Here is a 17411-nt window from a genome sequence, read left to right as displayed (position 1 = left end):
TTTTTTTTTTTTTTTTTTTGAGACGGAGTCTCGCTCTGTCGCCCAGGCTGGAGTGCTGTGGCCGGATCTCAGCTCACTGCAAGCTCCGCCTCCCGGGTTCACGCCATTCTCCTGCCGCACCCTCCCGAGTAGCTGGGACTACAGGCGCCCGCCACCTCGCCCGGCTAATTTTTTTGTATTTTTTTTTTTTTTTTTTTTTTTTTTTTTTGAGGCAGAGTCTGCGGCCCAGGCTGGAGTGCAGTGGCCAGATCTCAGCTCACTGCAAGCTCCGCCTCCCGGGTTCACACCATTCTCCTGCCTCAGCCTCCGGAGTAGCTGGGACTACAGGCGCACGCCACGTCGCCCGGCTAGTTTTTTTCTATTTTTAGTAGAGACGGGGTTTCACCATGTTAGCCAGGATGGTCTCGATCTCCTGACCTCGTGATCCGCCCGTCTCGGCCTCCCAAAGTGCTGGGATTACAGGCTTGAGCCACCGCGCCCGGCCTTTTTTGTATTTTTTAGTAGAGACGGGGTTTCACCGTGTTAGCCAGGATGGTCTCGATCTCCTGACCTCGTGATCCGCCCGTCTCGGCCTCCCAAAGTGCTGGGATTACAGGCTTGAGCCACCGCGCCCGGCCAGCCCAGCTAATTTTTTAAAATTTTTTATTTTGGCCGGGCGCGGTGGCTCAAGCCTGTAATCCCAGCACTTTGGGAGGCCGAGACGGGCGGATCATGAGGTCAGGAGATCAAGACCATCCTGGCTGACACGGTGAAACCTCGTCTCTACTAAAAAAATACAAAAACTAGCCGGGCGAGGTGGCGGGCGCCTGTAGTCCCAGCTACTCAGGAGGCTGAGGCAGGAGAATGGCGTAAATCTGGGAGGCGGAGCTTGCAGTGAGCTGAGATCCGGCCACTGCACTCCAGCCCGGGTGACAGAGCGAGACTCCGCCTCAAAAAAAAAAAAAAAAAAAAAAAAATTTTTATTTTGTAGAGACATGGGCAGGGGCAGGGTGGCCATCTTACCCAGGCTGGTCTCGTGAGCTCAAGCGATCCTGCTGCATCAGCCTCCCAAAGTGTTGGGATTACAGGCATTAGCCACTGTGCCCAGCCCCCAGTTTTTCAGTATAGGTATGTCCCACACAATAGTTGAAACACTTTCATACTAAAAATTCATTCATGATGTGAAATTCAAAATTGGGTGTTCTGTATTTTATCCGACCACCCTATCCAAGATTGCAAGGGCTGTTGCAGGCCATGGGAGCTGTCTTGGGGGTTGTGGATTAGACATTGCTCTGCAGCAGACCCCTGCAGAGGAGTGAGAAAAAAGTCCCCATCTTGGCTGAGGCCTGGAAGCCCCTTCATCTATTTAGCATCCAAGCCCCCCAACCCCTGTGGCCAACACCTCTCTAAAATCTTTGCTGGTTTTCAGCCTTCTCACCTGGGGGGAAAGGCTTTCTCCTCTTAGTTTGCTCATCTGTGGTATGGAGATACACTAGTACCCACCCCAGAGATTGTGGTGAGGACTCAGCCAGGTGAGTGCGGAGTGAGCAGAGTGTTGGGAGGAGAGAGAGCACTGCGGTGGGAAGGCAGGGACACATGTGCTCTGGTGGTTACAGGTTATAATTCTCTCCACATGGGAAGATTGCGAAGGTCACACTGACCAGGGTGAAAATGAATTTGGGCCTAAGCTTGAGCGGATTCACAAAAATGAAGTTTGGCCTATGGCTCCAGTTTAAGCAGCTGTGGCCTCAAGCTCCTCTGGGCCAGGAGGGAGCCGTTGCTGCGCTTGTGGTTACGGCTTCTTGGAATAACAGGACTGGGTCCTCCAGTGCCCGGTAGGGACATTGGCTGGGTGCTCACTCATAGCTCCAGGCAGAGGACCTGTCAGGCCCTGGTGGTCTGACCAGACCACCAGATTCACCTCCCCACTAAACCAGCATCCCTGATCTGTTTTCTTCCCTCCAGGGTCCTGGCTTTCAGGCTCTGGGAGGGTGTTTGTTTTGTTTTGTTTTGTTTTGTTTTTCTGAGACAGAGTCTCGCTCCGTTGCCCAGGCTGGGGTGCGGTGGCACAATCTTGGCTCACTGCAACCTCCGCCTCTTGGGGACAAGCAATTATCCTGCCTCAGCCTCCCAAGTAGCTGGGATTACACCATGCCTGGCTAATTTTTTTGTATTTTTAGTAGAGACGGGGTTTCACCATGTTGGCCAGGCTGGTCTCGACCTCCTGACTTCAAGTGATCTGCCCGCCTCGGCCTCCCAAAGTGCTGGGATTACAGGCGTGAGCCACCGCACCCAGCCTGTTTGGCTTGTCCTTAAAAGACAGCTTTTTGAGATGATATGAGACAAAGTATGTCAAGGGCCTGGCACCTGTTAACTGGTGGAAGCAAGTATCATGCCATGTGGTTGCCAGGGACCTGGGCTACCATGGTTTTGACCCCCAGCAGAGCACTGAGACTCTGAGGTCTTGGCCAACTGTCTTCATAGCTACCCAGTCCTCACCCCCAGGCTGATACAGTGGATGGGAACCATTTGAAGTGAAAATATGAACATCATTTAATAACTGATCTTCTGTAATAAACCATTTGAAAATATTTTACAAGGAATCACACACACGGTATTTTACAAAGTTTCTTTTTTGTCGCTGTTGTTTTTCCGACTTGTCTGTACAAAATAGAACAACATAAAAAGGGCAGAGAAAAGGAAATGGCCCCCCATTCCCCCAACCCAAGGTGAGGGGCAGCCAGGTCGGGTGGGTAATGAGAAGGATTAGACCCAGCTGGGGGTTAGACAGCTACCTGATGGGGATTGTTTTGTCTGTTTTTCTGTTTTTTAAACTTAAAATATATATTTTTCTGTATATGTTTATTTTTATAGTCTCCATTGAGCACCTGACTACACTACAGTTACACGCACGCCCCTGAAGGACACAGCTGGCATCCAGGCCAGGTGCACATGGACACCTACCCTGGCACCGGCAGTGGGCATGGACCATACACACACACTGAGAAAGCGACAAGCAACATGGCATTAATTAACGAAGCCATTAATTAATGCATCACCCTCCCCCCTCCTCCCAGTCCATCTGAGCCCCATCACTACATCCCCTTGCCCTCAGTTCCCCACTGGCCCCCAGGCTGGGATGCCTTTGGGGGAAATGACCAGAATGAATGAAGAGCTGTGCCCAGGCCCCACCTCTGTGTGTGCACAGAGCGTGTGTGTATGTGTGTTCAGCAGGGGAGGGGCAGTTTGCCCTCCTATGAGCAGGAAGTGTCTTTGTGGAAGTGGGAGGGAGATAGGGAGTGGGCACTGGCCTGAGTGTGTAAGGGCCAGATTGGGGGAAGGATGGCCCAGCCAGTAGAGACCAAGTCACCCCTGCTAAGGCAAAGGGTGATGTCTGGTGGGGGTTCCTCTGCCGAAAGGTGCAGGCAGTGGCATGTGGTCCCACTGAGGGCCTGACACTAGTGAGAAATGGTTACAATGCGCACCTGGAGAGGTGAGGGACACTTGGAGGACACTGGTGGTTAGGGGTGGGACAGAGGATTCTTCACCCCCTGCCCCAGCATTTGGCACTGTTTGACATTCAGCTTTAGAGATGGGAGGACCAGCCAGGCTGCAGCTCAGATTAGAGGCAGGTGGTAAGCAGGAGATGGAGTGTGCAGGTGCCAACCCTCCCACCAACCCCTCGCCCTGTGTAAGGCTTTGTAAGCCCCACCCCACCCCACCCCATAGTGTGTGTGTTTGTGCGTGTGCCCAGTGGGGTATGTCTGAGTCCAGTTTCCGTCCTCAAGGTTCCAGGTGTATATAGGGTAGTGTCTAAACTGGTATCACTGACTATCCTGACACCCAGTCGGCTTGGGGATGTGGCTGTAGGCCTGAAAGGGGGAGGAGCCCATGGGGGCTGCCCCAGAGCCTCTCTCCTGCTAGGATTTAAGCTGAGAGGCACAGGCTTCAAACTGGCCATCTCACCTTCCTCCACTATTCTCACAGAAACCAAGTTTGGGCTTGAGTGGGGCAGAGAGGCCGGGTCAGGAGTCCAGCTGAGGCAGGGTCCCCCCCACACATAAGGAGCCTCTAGGCCGGGCAGCAGCAGAGGCCTGGTTTTGGCACCAGTGCGTGTGGCCTCCCTGTCCCATCCCACTGGGGGGTAGCCCAGCAGGGAAGAAGGGTCTGGGGACACTTGAACAGATCAGAGGTGAGACGTGATTTGGGTGCCAAAGACCTGCGGCATCCGGCTTTGGGACTCCCCCATCCCAAGGCGCAGACCACTCTCAGGGCCTGGCCAGCTCAGGTCCTTCAGTGAGGGAGGGACGAGGCCCTAAGGAGGGGAGTGTAGGGCAGGAGGGTGGGAAAGGCGAAGAAGTCAGGTGGGGTGGGGTGGGGTGAGGTGGGGTGGGGTGGGATGGGGTGGGGTGGGGTGGGATGGGGTGGGGCTCTCAGAGGCGGCGAGAGGCGTGGATGCGGACTTGAGGCTGCGGCCGGGGCGGCAGGCCCAGGAGGAGCAGCAGCTGCAGGGAGACCAGGACGCCCAGCGACGGCGGGAAGGAGGCCCCACGGCCACAGTCTGAGGTATCTTCCTGCAGGGAGAGACAAGGAGCTGGTCGGCCTGGGCGCGCGCAAGGCCGAGGGACTTCGGGTCCACCGCCCCCTCTCCTCACCGTCGCGTTGTAGTCGAAGCAGATGTGCGGGCCTCTCCGGTATCGCGGTCTCTGCACTAGCTCACACTGCTCCGGGCCGTCCGCTGGGCATGGGTGGGGAGTCAAGGAGGCGGCGGCGGCAGGGAGAGGGCGCGCGGGGCATAAGGGGAGCGGGCGACGGGGAGGGCGGGGGCAGGATACAGTGCGTCTCCTTCTGCAGCAGCCGGCCAGCCTCGCACTGGCTGCACAGCGGCTTCTCGGCCACCACGAAGAGAAGGTTGGTGTTGGTCAGTCTCTGCGCGTGAAACAGCCTGCGGGCAGCCAGGAAAGGCGGGCGTTGAGCTTGCCCCGCCACTGACCCGCCGCCGTACTGCGGCCCCGCTCCTTCCATCCTCCCGAGCGTCTCGCCGCATTCACAGGCTCCGCCCTTGGCCTTTGGTCCCGCCCCACTGCCGCACCTGGAGCAGTTTCCGCAGTCGATGATGGCGTTGTAGGAGGCGTTTACTGAGCCGAAGTAGTACTGGGTCTGTTTCATGACGCAGCTGCTCTCGCGCGTCTCGGGGCTCCCCTCGGCCTCCGCGGGGTCTGCGAGGGCCCAGAGCGCCTCAGCTCCGCCCACAGACCCGGGCAAGGTCTCCGTCCTCCCTCAGTCGTAGGCCCCACCCTCCCCTTGGAGTCGTCTTTGCCCAGACTGGGGACCGGACTTGAGGCGCCTCCAAAGCCCTACTTACCTGCTTGGAACCAACTGTGGTAGATGAGACCGTAGAGAAGCTGCTGGAACAGGGACCTGCAGGGCACGGAGAGGCGAGTGCAGGTGGTCAGCAGAGAACGATGCCGTGCCCTACTTCTCTTCCGAGCCCTACTGACCAGGGAACACTTCTCTACCCACCTCCCGCTCAGGACTCACCAGGCGGCAGCAGAGGTCCACCAGGCCAGGTTAAGGAAGTCTGCAACGGTGGGCTGCAGTGGAGAGAGGGTCGTGGACTGCCACTGCTGCCCCTCGCCCTAGGTCACCCCCAGCTCTATCAAATGTCAGAGGTAGGGGGTCATCTGTGGGCAGGTCTCCCAGTCCCCCCATCTCCAGTCCAGGCATCTCTGGGGACTCACCACAAAGACACCCCGGGGTGCAGCACCCAGGTTGCCAGGGGGCTGAGGGGCACAGGCTGCCTGATAGTCATAGGACTCCTTGCGGGTGTAGAAGGAGTTATTGTAGAGTGCCAGCATCAGGTTGGCATCCACCTCACTGAAGAACCTGCCCACCTGAGAATGCCAGGAGAAAGCCATGGTCACAGGGCTGGCAGTGCTACACCCCTAGAAGGCAAGGCTCAAATCCCTACTCTCTTCTTCCACGCTCTTCCTGATCCTCACCTGGTCCCACTGATGGTTCTGGTTGGACAGCACCAGGAATCCTCCATCATCAATGAGGACACAGAGTAAGTCCTAAGAGGTAGGGAATGGGGAGGAAAATGGAGAGGGGCTGGGCCCCAGACCTTCCACCCCAGGCAGTCCAGTGGTTCAGAGTTGGGAGGCATCACTCCCCCAGTCCTGGAAAGGCTGTGAAGTCAGGGTGGCGATGTTGAGACCCACAGGCCAAGGGATGTGCTGGGAGTCGCAGCTGGGACTAGGAAGTCTGGAAGTGGGATAAGCTAGGGTCCAGAGTAGGTTCAGGGCACACACACCTCATTGTTAACCTCGCAGTCCATCTCACAGTGGCTGTTGGGGCCGCACTGCTGGGCAGAGAGTGAGGACCATAAGTCACCCACCAGTTTTCCTCCCTCCCATCACCTTTCATACATCCTGTTCCCCAGGCCATCTGCAGCTGCCTCTGCCTCCGTGTAGGTGTTGGAACCAGAGCGGAGGGTTGGTAGGAGTTCCAGGGGACTCCAGGAAGGGCACTGCTGGGTTACTGCTCCCGCCCCTGCCCAAATACCTGCTGAGGCTGGTCTTGGTGGGTACGGTTGCTGGCTAGCACCTTGAACTTCTCAGCCCAAGCTTCTAGGTCCAGCTTGACGCCCACCACTTTGGGGGAGAGCAAGGGACCATCAGTGCTACCTGCCCAGGCAGTACCCTATCCATTGCCTGTTTCCCCGCCTCTGTCCCAAGCATTCACCTGCTGGCCTCAGTGTGCGCCTGCCTAGGCTGAGCTCCACAGCTGTGCTGACGAGGATGCCCACGGTGTCATTCTCCAGCTCCAGAGGCCTCAACAGGGCTGGGGGTTGGGTGGGGAAGTCAGGAGTGGGGTCTGGCAGCCACACTGACCACTCTATGCTGGGTCCTACAAACCCAGGAGTGCAATCCAGGGATGACTCCAGCCCAAGCACCCAGCACTCAGGACAGTGTTTGGCACAGTCTATCCCTCTCTTCACATCTGCCCTGCCCTCAGGCAGCCTTGTGTTGGAGAGGGGCCTCAGAGAGCAGAGCCCAGTTCTCTGAGCAGACAGGGAAGCTGAGGCTCCCTGCCTGCTACTGGGCACACTGGGGGGACACTCACCATCCTGGTGTGGGGGCTTGAAGACATAACCATGGTTATCCAGGCTGCGGCGGTAGAAGCTGGCATTGAAGGGCTCAGGGTTCTCTGTCCAGTCCTCAGCTGCCCTGGAGCACCCAAGAGGCAGATTGGTAGGTAAGGGGTGGCTCGTCGGGGACAGTGGTCTCCACAGGTGCAAGGAGGCCTCTGGGCAGAACAGATGCAGGCTCCCTGGCAGGGGCAGGGTTTGGGTAGTGGGATAGGTCACTTACTTGTTGGGGAAGACTCGGGTGATGCCACCGTCTGTGGCAGCGAACACGGCCAGTAGGCTGTACCTGGGGGTGACAGGGGGGTGGGGTCACAGGCCTGCCTTCTGCTGGGCAAGGCCAGGGCCTCCGGGCCCATCCCAGCCTTCTGCCCCCACAGGCTGGGTGATGCCTACGTGTTGAGATCCTGGTCCCTCCACACACGCTCTACCAGCTGCTGCGTGATGCCCGTGTCCAAGATCAGGTTGTGCAGAAGGAAGTTGTTGCCTGGAACAGGAGGGGAGGGCTGGGGGTGGGGGTGTCTTCTTGCAGCTCCCTGTCCACTCTCGCCCCCACCCTCAAGACTGCACCAGGAGCCTCCTCCATGACCTGGCCGAGGCCCAGCCCTTAGCTTGTGCCTGCTTATTTCCACACCTCCCCGGCCTCTGGGTTCCTCTGGGCTGGCCCCATGCTGCCTGGGCACTGCCCAGAGCCAGCTGCTCTGCTAGACACTCACACTGCTTGGAGTCTGGAGTCACTTTCTCCATGAGCTCAATAAAGTTTTTCAGGAACTCGGTGTTGTTGTCTGAAGCATTCAGGTCCTTGCAGTACTCTCTAGGGATGGGGAGGGGCAAGAAGAGTGGGCTTAGGGGGCTGGACAGGGCAATGGGGTCAAGGCTTCCCAACAGGCCCACCTGGCCATTCACTGAGAAGCCCAGGCCTCAGGGAGGGGCACGTGGGTTCTTCCTGGCTGCAGCTGCTACATGCCTGGCAGGCTGCTGGGGTCTGAGTCGGGGCAGAGCTGACACAAGAATGAGGGTCTACTTCCTCCATTCAGGCAGCTTCTTTCTCCTGGGCATGGCTCTACAGAGCCTCCCATCTCTCCAGTGTAGCTGGACCCAGATAGTGCGCCTGGGAAGCCCCAGGAAATGCCTGGCGGCCAGCTCATCCACCTGTATGCCCTAGAGCATTCCCATGGGCACCAGGTGGGACCCGGGTACAAACACTGGCTTTTTGTCAGCCTAAGACCCCACCCTGCCTCTTCCTGGCTGTGTGCCTTTAAGTAACTCACTCACGCTCTCTGATACTCGCTTTTTTCTTTTTTTTTTTTTTTTTTTTTTTTTTTTTTGAGGCGGAGTCTCGCTCTGTCGCCCGGACTGGAGTGCAGTGGCCAGATCTCAGCTCACTGCAAGCTCCGCCTCCCGAGTTTACGCCATTCTCCTGCCTCAGCCTCCCGAGTAGCTGGGACTACAGGCGCCCGCCACTTCGCCCGGCTAGTTTTTGTATTTTTAGTAGAGACGGGGTTTCACCGTGTTAGCCAGGATGGTCTCGATCTCCTGACCTCGTGATCCGCCCGTCTCGGCCTCCCAAAGTGCTGGGATTACAGGCTTGAGCCACCGCGCCCGGCCCAATACTCGCTTTTTTCATCACAGCACAGAGGGTGTCAGGAAGTCAGTGGGAACATGTGGGTCCTCAGACTGGCTGTTCCCTCTGCCTAGAATGCTCCTCCCCTCAAGACCCTCACTGCATTCAGGCTCTGGGTCTAGAGAACATGGGGCTGTGGGGCGTGAGGGGGGTCTGCTTGGGCTTGCTGCCTGGGAAGTCTTGGGAGCAATCCCTCTACTCTGATAGGTGGAGCTCTCTCTCTCGCCTGACCCCTCATTCATACCTCTGCCACCAGGGACCGCTTCGTTGTCCTATATGGCACTAACTATGGAGTTTTTGAACATGTGCCACTTTCCCAGGCTGTGGTAGGGCTCGTGGCTTGGTAAGGGCACGTGGAACTGGGTCTCAGGCCCCACTCACTCCTTGGCCCCCAGGGCTTTTGTGCAGTGTACAGCCTGCACCTCTGTGCCTAGAGGCCACACTGGACACACCCAGGGTGACACCCACACGACTGTGCTTGAGATACATCAAGTCACTTGCAGACTCTACTGTACACACAGTATGCACATTCACATTTGTGGGGTACTTCATTCACTCACCCTCCACATATTTATTGAGCTCTCCCAAGCCACAGACACAGAAATGACAAAAACAAATAGGGTCCCTGCCCTCAAGAGAGCTTTCTTGGGGTCACGTGGGCCACACAGGCTTTTTCACACCTTCCCACATTCACTAACGCACAGAGCCACCCCCACATTTATGCTCAGACTCTTACATACGTACATGGTGACTCACAAATACACACATTACTACAAAGAATCACAGAGAAACTGGGTGCATGCACATACGTGCACACACAAAGGTGAGGCATGTCCAGAGCCCCCGTGTGCTGCCTTCCAGTGCCCCTGGGGTCTCTATCAGCTGCATCCACCCACCTGCCCTCATCCCAAGCTGGGTCATGGAAGGGCTTCAGCACCCAGGGGACCCGGCCTCCCCAGATGTGGGCCAAAGGCAGAGGGTGTGTGCATGAGAACGTGTATGTGCACATTGAGCGTGCACTCCTGCATGGTCCAGGCCTGGGCCTGCTCTGGGCCCTGACTCCTCATCTGCTGAAGCAGCTCCTTAAAGCCCCTGCCCTCCTCCCCCAATCCCCCAAGTGAAGTACCACTTCTAGACCTGGCACTGCCGACAGGGGCTCTGGCTGGCTCGGCCCCCAGACCCACATGAACACCGACTGACACAGGACAACGATGGGGTGTGGGGTTGGGGGGATGGGCAGGACACCACAAACCAGAGCAGCAGTTGCCTGGCAAGGGGTGGGCGTGCCGCAGACAGCCACCCCAGGGTGGGAAGGGCTCCTGCCTGGTTGCCTGGGAGGGCAGAGAAAGTCAGCAGATGAGTCTGGAGCCTTCTTGCCCCGGCTTGGTGGGAGCTAGGGCCGTGAGGCCGCCGGCCACTGCTGCCTGGTGCGGTACATGGCCTGGGTATGCACACAGCCGTGCATACCGGGCAATGTATGGGGGCCGGGGGATGACACTGCACAGAACACAGTCACACAGAGCTCCAGGCAGCAGTGCAGGAGGTGGGGCCGGGGCAGTCAGGGTAGGGGAGGACACCTCAGCAAGGCCACACGCAAGCTACCTGGGAGCAATGAAAACATGTCCTTCAGACTCAAAGCTGCTGGGGAGCAGGAACTCAAAATCTGCAACAGAAACGGGGGGTTATCCGGCGGGGGCTGGGGAGGTGGGAGGCCGGGGGGCTCAGAGCTGACGGGGCTGGAAGGACAGGGGAGAGGGGGGCTGGAGGGAGGGGGAGACACCAGCAAAGAGGAAACCCGCCATTTCCATGTCCAGGAGCCAAAGAGAAGGGACGGGCAGGGAGGGTAGAGGGCCTGTGGAGACTACAGCATCGCAGGAGGAGGGCAGTTATAGCCAATATGTTGCCCGGGCCTGGTCCTCTGTTGGCAGTGAGTCCCTTGGCGTGGCTGTATATGCTTCCATACGGCTGTATAGCACATATACACGGACACACACACACACATATATATACACACACTGCTATATATATGCATGGTCTGGGGGAGGCGCCAGTCTCGCTCTTATCACATCCATAATGGAAAAAACCGCATGCTGAGCTTCCTTCGCCTCCAAAGAGACTTTGAGGAAGGGAATTGGCTTTTGGCTGCGGATTTTTATCTCTCTTTCTTTGCTGCAGCTGTTTGCGTTTTGGTAGGTCTTGCTTTTGTTGTGTGTCAGGCATCAACATGGCCAAACCGAGGGGGTTTCTCACGGGCACAAACAGTCCAACCAGAGACGGGCGGGGACAGCTGAGGGTACGCTGCAGTGCATTGTGGGGGGGCTAGTGGTCCTCCCTGGGCCAGGAGGTGAAGGGAGACCCTTAAAGTGCCAGGGACTGTTCCCACAGTGTGGGAAGAAAGTCTGGGGAGCTGGAAGGAGTGATGCTGGAACCTGTGTACCTGCTTCCCTTGGCTGAGGGCGTGGAGACGGGCTGGGTCTCCATCCTTACTAAAACTTGTCTGGGCTCCAGGCAGCCATGGGGGATGCTAGGGCTCCAGAGAGGGCATAGGGCTGCTGTTGAGGTATCCCCAATTGGGCCTGTGCCCTGGGCTTATGAGCTGTGCATGTGTGTGTGAGTGAGCATGCATGCATTGAGTGTGTGTGTGCGTGCCCGAGTGTGACTATCTCTGTATGGGTTTGAGAGTGAACCTGAGGATGTGGCCGCTGGGGCTCCTCTATGGCCTTTCCCTGCCCAGCTGGACTGGCCACCTTGCTGGTCTGCACCTGGGAGGGGTCCCTCTGCTCTTGGCCTCACTGTGGGTGGTCCACCTTCTTAGCCTGTCTCCACTTCTGAGCTCTCTTTTGCTCCCAGAGCTTTATTTGTATAGAAGAGGGATTGTCCCTGCTCTCAAATACTCCCACAATGCACTGCAAGATTCTGGGGAGGGGGCACTTGGGGTGCTTGGAGGGGCTGGGCAGTCACTGGTTGGACTGTTCCTTCTGATAGGACTGTGAGGCAGGGTTTGGACACAAGCCGATGGGGAAGGGGTTAGGGGGAAGAGGAGGAGGAGGAAAAAGAAAAAGGAGGGCGAATGAGCAGGGAAGGGGACTATGCTATGTTGTCATTGTTACCAGGGCCCTGCATTTCTGGGGTCACTGGTTGGGATGTGGTAGGGTGGGGAGAAAAAGACAACTCAAGCCAGTGGGAGTAGGGCACGTCCCCCACCCCCGCCCAGGCCATCGGAGGTGGTTCTGGCTCCTTTATCCCCTTTGCTCCTGGGCTTCTTGGGTGCCCCTGCTTCCAGGTCATGGGGACATCCCCTTGTGGCTCTCCATGCCCCATCTGCCCAGGGGTTCCCTGGGAGAGGTGGTTCTCTGAGACCTTTGTAATGCTGTCCTCTCTCACTCCCCTTACTCTCTGCCATGGTCTAGCGGTTCACTACTGTTCACTACCCACCCTTCTAGAAGTCTTCTTGGCTTAGGCACCCCAGTGTGCCAGAACCTTTCCTTTCATACCCAGCCTGATTTCCTCCAAACGCCTTTGCTGGCTCTTGGAGTCTAGACAGATCCCATTCCATCCCTGTCCAGGCCCCTGGTCCCCAAAGCTGGCTTTATTTCCCCCAGAGAAACAGCTTTTCCATACTGCCATGCCACCCCAGGGCTTAGCAAAGCCTCTGGGAGCAGCGGGCTGGTGGGACATGGCGCGTCAGCACCTACGTCAGTGCCCAGGAGGCGCAGGTCAGCCCTGCTCTTCAGTGGCCTAGGTGCCTGCCCTATGCTGCCCTTTGGCCCCAGCATCAGGGCGTGAGGCTTCCGAGCCTTCTGTCTCCCTTCTTGGAGGACTGCCAGCTTCTGGAGCTACTGCCAGAGATCAGAGGAGGGAGAGCTTCCTCAGAGTAGGCCTTGTGGGCTGGCCCTTTCCCACAGCTTCACATGAGCCCCACTAGGGGCTGATCTACCCCCTGCATCTCAGGCCTCCTGCCCTGCTGAGTGGGAGGTGGTGGAGAAGCATCCAGGCTGTCCCTACTGTTGAGTTGTCTTGGAGGGACAGAGAAGGTGGGGGAGGCAGGGGCCTTCCCAGAGAGAGTGAGGGGTCCAAGGAAAGGGTGTGGGCCCTGAGAACACGCTGGAGAACATCCTGCAGGCAGGGCCAGAGGCACAGGCCACTGGCTCTCATGGGGCTAAGGAATCAGAGGAAAGGCAAGAACTAGAGGAGCCAGGGGGATGCTGGGAGGGAGCCCTGGAGAGCAGGGGTTTGGCTGGTCCTGGGCAGGGAGGGGGGCAAGCAGGGGCGTGAGGGTGGGAGGGGTGGGGAGAGGAGGGTGCACTGGTTCTGAATATACTTGCCCTTCAGTTTGCTGATTGGCACTGGGACAGTCCACCAAGAGAGAAAGCGAGGAAAACAAAAACAACACAAACACAAAAACAAACGAAAAGGGGGAGGGAAAGGGGAGGGGCACAAACAATATTTTATTCAATGGCTGTTTGAATGAAAATATTGTGTCTCATCATCATATCGAAAGGAAACTTCTTGCAAAAAACGACATGAGAGAGAAAGAGAGAGCAAGAAAACTCAAAGGAGATGAGCCCCCAGTCGGCCAGGCAGGTGGGGGGCGCGCAGTGGGGCCAGAGCCCCAGCCTCCCTCCCAGTGGCCTCGGGCATGGTGGGCAGGCAGGGCCACAGGCTCTAGAGACTCTCTCAGGAGAGGCCCAGGATGAGCAGGGCATGCAGGGGTGAGCCACAGGCAGAGGACTGGGAGAGGCAGGGGAGGAAGGAGGGGGGCCAGGGAGAAAGTGGGGAGGGGGAGAGAGGAAGGGGGATGGGGAATGAAGGAGGGAGGAAAGAAGGTGAGGAGGGAGCCAGGAGGCAGAGCAGAGGGAGTGTGGGGAGTGGGACTGTGGGAGAGAGGAAGGTGGGGTGCTGGGGTGGGGAGAGTGGGAGGGAGGGAGAGTGGGAGAGAGAAAGAGAGGAGGTAAGCAGGAGAAAAAGGGAGATAGAGGAGATGCAGGGAGAAGAGAAGGAGGGAGACAGGGAAGAAGAGAGGACAGCACGTAAGGGAGGGAGGTTGGATGCAGAGGGGAGAGAGGTAGGAGGTGAGAGGAGGGGGATGAGAGGGTAAGTGGGAACTGGGTGAGGATGGATGAGGAAAGAATGGAGAGGAGGGGGCAGAGAGAGAGAGAGAGAGGGACCATGGGAAGGGGGCACTATAGAGGGAGAGAGCTGAACAGGAAGAGGAAGAGGGGAGGGGAGGGAGAAAGAGGGGAGAGAAGGGGAAAAGGAGGGAGGAGGGAGGAGGGGAAGGATGGGAGGAAGGGGAGGGGAAAGAGGGGGAGGAGAAGGGGAGGAAAGGAGGGGGAGAAAGGGAGGGGGGAAGGTAAGGGGAAGAAGGAAGGAATTGAGGGGAGGGGGAGGAGGTGAAGGGGAGGGAGAGGAAGTGGGGGGAGGAAAGAGGCGGGGGAAGATAAGGGGAGGGGGAAGGTGGGGGGAGGGGGGAGAGGGTGGAGTAAGGGGAGGGGAGGGGAAAAAGGGGAAGGGGAGGGGAGAGGGAGGGGAGGAGGAGGGGGGAGGAGAAAGGGGAGGGAAGGGGGAGGGTGAAAGGGAGGGAAGGGGGAGGGTGAAAGGGAGGGGAGGGGGAGGGTGAAAGGGAGAGGGGGAAGGGGAGGGGAGGGGAAAGGGGTAAGGGGAGGGGAGGGGAAAGGGGGAAGGGGAGGGGAGGGGAAAGGGGGAAGGGGAGGGGAGGGGAAAGGGGGAAGGGGAGGGGAGGGGAAAGGGGGAAGGTAAGGGGAGGGGGTGTCTTCCAAGAATGCAGCCCCCAGGAGTGTGTGGGGCAGTCAGGCTAAGAAGGGAAGACACGGAGTAGGAGAAACCAAAAACAGCAACCTCAACAGAAACCATGAAAGAATGGCCTGGAACCGAATCTGAGAAAAGGCAAGCATGCAGATTTCCACAGACTTTCAAGGTGCCCCAGCCTGCGGGCACCTGAGGGTGGGCAGACTGGGCAGGAGGGACTGCCTCGCCGGCAAGTGGCGCTGGCTGTGCTGCCTGGGGCTGGCCGGGGTGTGGGGCAGAGGCAGGGTGCAGGGCGCAGGCAGGGGCCGGGCCACTTACACTTGACCTGCAGGATCTGGTCACTGAGATTGGCTTGGAGGTAGAAGGTGCTGTAGGGCGGGAGCACCAGCCCCAGGCTGAGGGGGGAGAAGCGCGGGTCACGGCTGGGGGAGGCGGGCCACACTGGCACCCCCTCTTCATGGCCTTGGAGTTGGGCAGAGGTCCCAGCTGCGGCATCCCCTCCTCCCACCACCAGGGGCTCCTCTCCCTGCTTAGCTGCGGGAGGTTCATGGTCTAGGGGCCGGCACCCTGGAGGCTCTCCACTCCTCAAACTCTCCTGGAGGCCACCAGGCAACCAGCCCCAAAGCAAATCCGCACACCATCTCCCCTCCCAGCAGCCTCTCACAACAGCCCTCTGCCCAGCCAGCCTCCCTCTGACCCACAAGGGGCAGATGCTGCCGTGAGCTGGCTACAGTGCCAGTGCTGCTGTGGGAGTGGGGTCATCAGCCCCCAGATACTCAAAGCCAGTGGAAAGCAGGGCTGGCGCAGATATGGCGGGGGGTGAGGGGTGGCAGTTGTGGGCTGGCATGGGCTGTAAGGATGCCCCGGCATTTCGGGATGGACTAGCTGTGTGGAGCACGCAGAAGTCAGCCTGCACCAACCCAGCCTGACACACAAGGGACCTGCTCCGCCCTGAGGCTGTGAGGCAGGCTGAGAGCAGGCAGTGAACCTGCCAAGGGCAGTATCCTGGGAGCAGATGGCTGTAGTGATGAGGAGACTTTGGATGACCGTCCTGTGCTCTCAGACCTGCTGCTTGTTCCTTAAAGGCCAGGGAGTCTCTTGGCAGACTAAGCATCCCAGGGTGAGTAGTGAGCAGCCCTGGCCACTGGTCCCCCACTGGGATGGTGGTCACAATGGGAGAGGGAGGGGGCAGCTGGGCTCAGATTCTGGGACCGCCCCACCCTCTCTGCCCGCCCAGCCCTGGCCTCACTTACCTGTAGTTAGTGCTCCTTATGGGCACCCAGGTGTAGTTCCGTGTCACCTCATCTATGTACCTCTGGGAGAGGAGGCTGGGTCAGGTACTTGGGCTAGCAAGCAGGGGCAGTGGGGTAGGGGGGTGCCCACCCTGACTCCCTGGTCCCCAGCCCTGCCTCCTTACCTCATCCAGGGACTTGACCAACGTTCTGATCTGCTTGTGGCCCTTGTTGCCATCAATCATGCTCCGACGGATCTGGAAGGGCCAGAGATGTGAAGGGCAGAGCCCCTACACTCCTCGGCTCTGTCCCCCGCCCCTTTTCTCCTCCTCTCCTTACCTCTTCCTTGTTCTCATCCTCCAGCTCTGCATCTAGGAAGTCCAGAGTCACAGGCTCCCGGAAGTTGGTGGTCTGTTGGAGGCAGGGCGGGGAGTCAGAAGTCCCCATTGTGGAAGGTATGCCCACCCTCCAGGTCACCCATCTGGCTCACCTGGGGCTTGAGATTGGGGTGCAGCAACACGTAGCCGTTCAGGTCAATGGCAAACACATAGCCGTTGGCTCCAAGCTGGAGGCACAGATTGGGGGCTCAGGGTCTGCAGGGATGGGCTGGGGTTCCCTGGGCTCCAGAGTTCTTCCCTTTTTGGTCTTCCACCACACTGAGAGATGCTGTTTGCCTGCCTTGGGCTAAGGGTCCCCCATGCCATGTGGCCCTAAGTCTGTCTCTTCAGCGAGGCCTGCAGGTGGGTTGCCCCTTATGCACCTGCCCTTGCCAAGGCTAACCGGCGTGTGGGCTGCCGCTCTGCAGTCCTCATCCTCTTCCCCTGATTCTTATGAGCTGTCAGTCAGCCTGACCTCTCTGCCTCCACCGGTCCCACAGGGCTACTGCTTCTGTACCCCTGTGGCCGTCCTCTAGCCACTACTGCCCCTGATTTGTGCCTCCTCCTTGTTCCCATGTCAAGAGAGAGCAGCACGATGAGTACACCCTTGGGAATCCTACCTGGGGCTTCCCTTCCAGGTGAAGGGAATTAGGAGTAAGTGAGACCTGGACCTAGCCCTTACCTCCCCCGGTCAGTTTCTTACTGTACCTGGAGGCCAATTGCCACAGCCCCTGCCCGCTCAGGGCCAAGCAGGGGCTTTAGGGGGCTCAGGCTTAATGATGCTGTTGTACATACCACACCTCTCCCCCATTCCACAGGCGAAGACGCAGACTCCCTGACCGCAGGCGCTGGGCCAGCCACACTGCCATCTTGCCCCTACCCTGGTTTATGATTGTTTTTCACCTTTGGGCCCTTGGCCAGAGAATTCCTTCTGCCTCCAATGTATGCCATCCCCTCCTTTCCTTTCTGCCCGGGACACTCCTGCCTATGTGCATGGGCCAAGTCTGGCCTGCCGCCCATTACTATATGGCCATGAGCTAAGAATGGTTTTGTTTTTAAATGGTTAGAAAAAACATCAAAGGAAAAATTCTATTTTGTGACATGTGAAAATTATCTGAAATTCAAATATCAGTATCCACAAATAAAATTATATTGGAACATAGCCATGCCCATTTGTTTATGTTTTGTCTGTGGCTGCTTTCACAATACAACAGTGCAACCAAATGAGAGATGGGTATTTAAGTCTGCAAAGCCTAAAATATTCAGTCTGGCCCTTTACAGAA

General features: G+C 58.0%; 1 protein-coding gene and 1 long non-coding RNA gene across 5 annotated transcripts in view; one reads left to right on the top strand and one right to left on the bottom strand.

Moving 5' to 3' along the window:
- Window positions 1-4366: 4366 nt before the first annotated feature.
- CACNA2D2 (calcium voltage-gated channel auxiliary subunit alpha2delta 2) overlaps window positions 4367-17411 on the bottom strand; it is a 140325-nt gene continuing 127280 nt past the window's right edge. Inside the window, exons 18-39 of one of the 4 annotated variants that reach the window (XM_030936261.1) lie at window positions 16242-16316; window positions 16091-16162; window positions 15937-16008; window positions 15773-15834; window positions 14838-14914; window positions 13076-13096; window positions 10353-10413; window positions 7843-7940; window positions 7523-7613; window positions 7353-7415; window positions 7105-7208; window positions 6724-6822; window positions 6544-6632; window positions 6293-6340; window positions 5982-6053; window positions 5721-5873; window positions 5521-5573; window positions 5345-5400; window positions 5072-5198; window positions 4815-4924; window positions 4635-4717; window positions 4367-4553 (exon numbers count right to left, since the gene is read on the bottom strand). In XM_030936261.1, the coding sequence (XP_030792121.1) occupies window positions 4413-4553; window positions 4635-4717; window positions 4815-4924; window positions 5072-5198; window positions 5345-5400; window positions 5521-5573; window positions 5721-5873; window positions 5982-6053; window positions 6293-6340; window positions 6544-6632; window positions 6724-6822; window positions 7105-7208; window positions 7353-7415; window positions 7523-7613; window positions 7843-7940; window positions 10353-10413; window positions 13076-13096; window positions 14838-14914; window positions 15773-15834; window positions 15937-16008; window positions 16091-16162; window positions 16242-16316 (1827 nt within the window). In that variant the 3' untranslated portion in view covers window positions 4367-4412. Of the gene's footprint in view, window positions 4554-4634; window positions 4725-4814; window positions 4925-5071; window positions 5199-5344; window positions 5401-5520; window positions 5574-5720; window positions 5874-5981; window positions 6054-6292; window positions 6344-6543; window positions 6633-6723; window positions 6823-7104; window positions 7209-7352; window positions 7416-7522; window positions 7614-7842; window positions 7941-10352; window positions 10414-13075; window positions 13097-14837; window positions 14915-15772; window positions 15835-15936; window positions 16009-16090; window positions 16163-16241; window positions 16317-17411 lie in introns of all 4 variants that reach the window. The other 3 variants (XM_030936299.1, XM_030936350.1, XM_030936391.1) reach the window with 3 other exon arrangements.
- Window positions 5086-7902, top strand: LOC115899171. The gene is made up of 3 exons (XR_004058867.1): window positions 5086-5651; window positions 6012-6046; window positions 7507-7902. It is a non-coding gene; the product is annotated as an uncharacterized LOC115899171 (long non-coding RNA).

The sequence above is a fragment of the Rhinopithecus roxellana genome, chromosome 1, assembly GCF_007565055.1.
Source record: "Rhinopithecus roxellana isolate Shanxi Qingling chromosome 1, ASM756505v1, whole genome shotgun sequence".
NCBI classification, from domain to species: Eukaryota; Metazoa; Chordata; class Mammalia; order Primates; family Cercopithecidae; genus Rhinopithecus; species Rhinopithecus roxellana.
The sequence above is the reverse complement of the archived record's forward strand: the minus strand, read 5'-3'. Positions and strand labels throughout refer to the sequence as shown.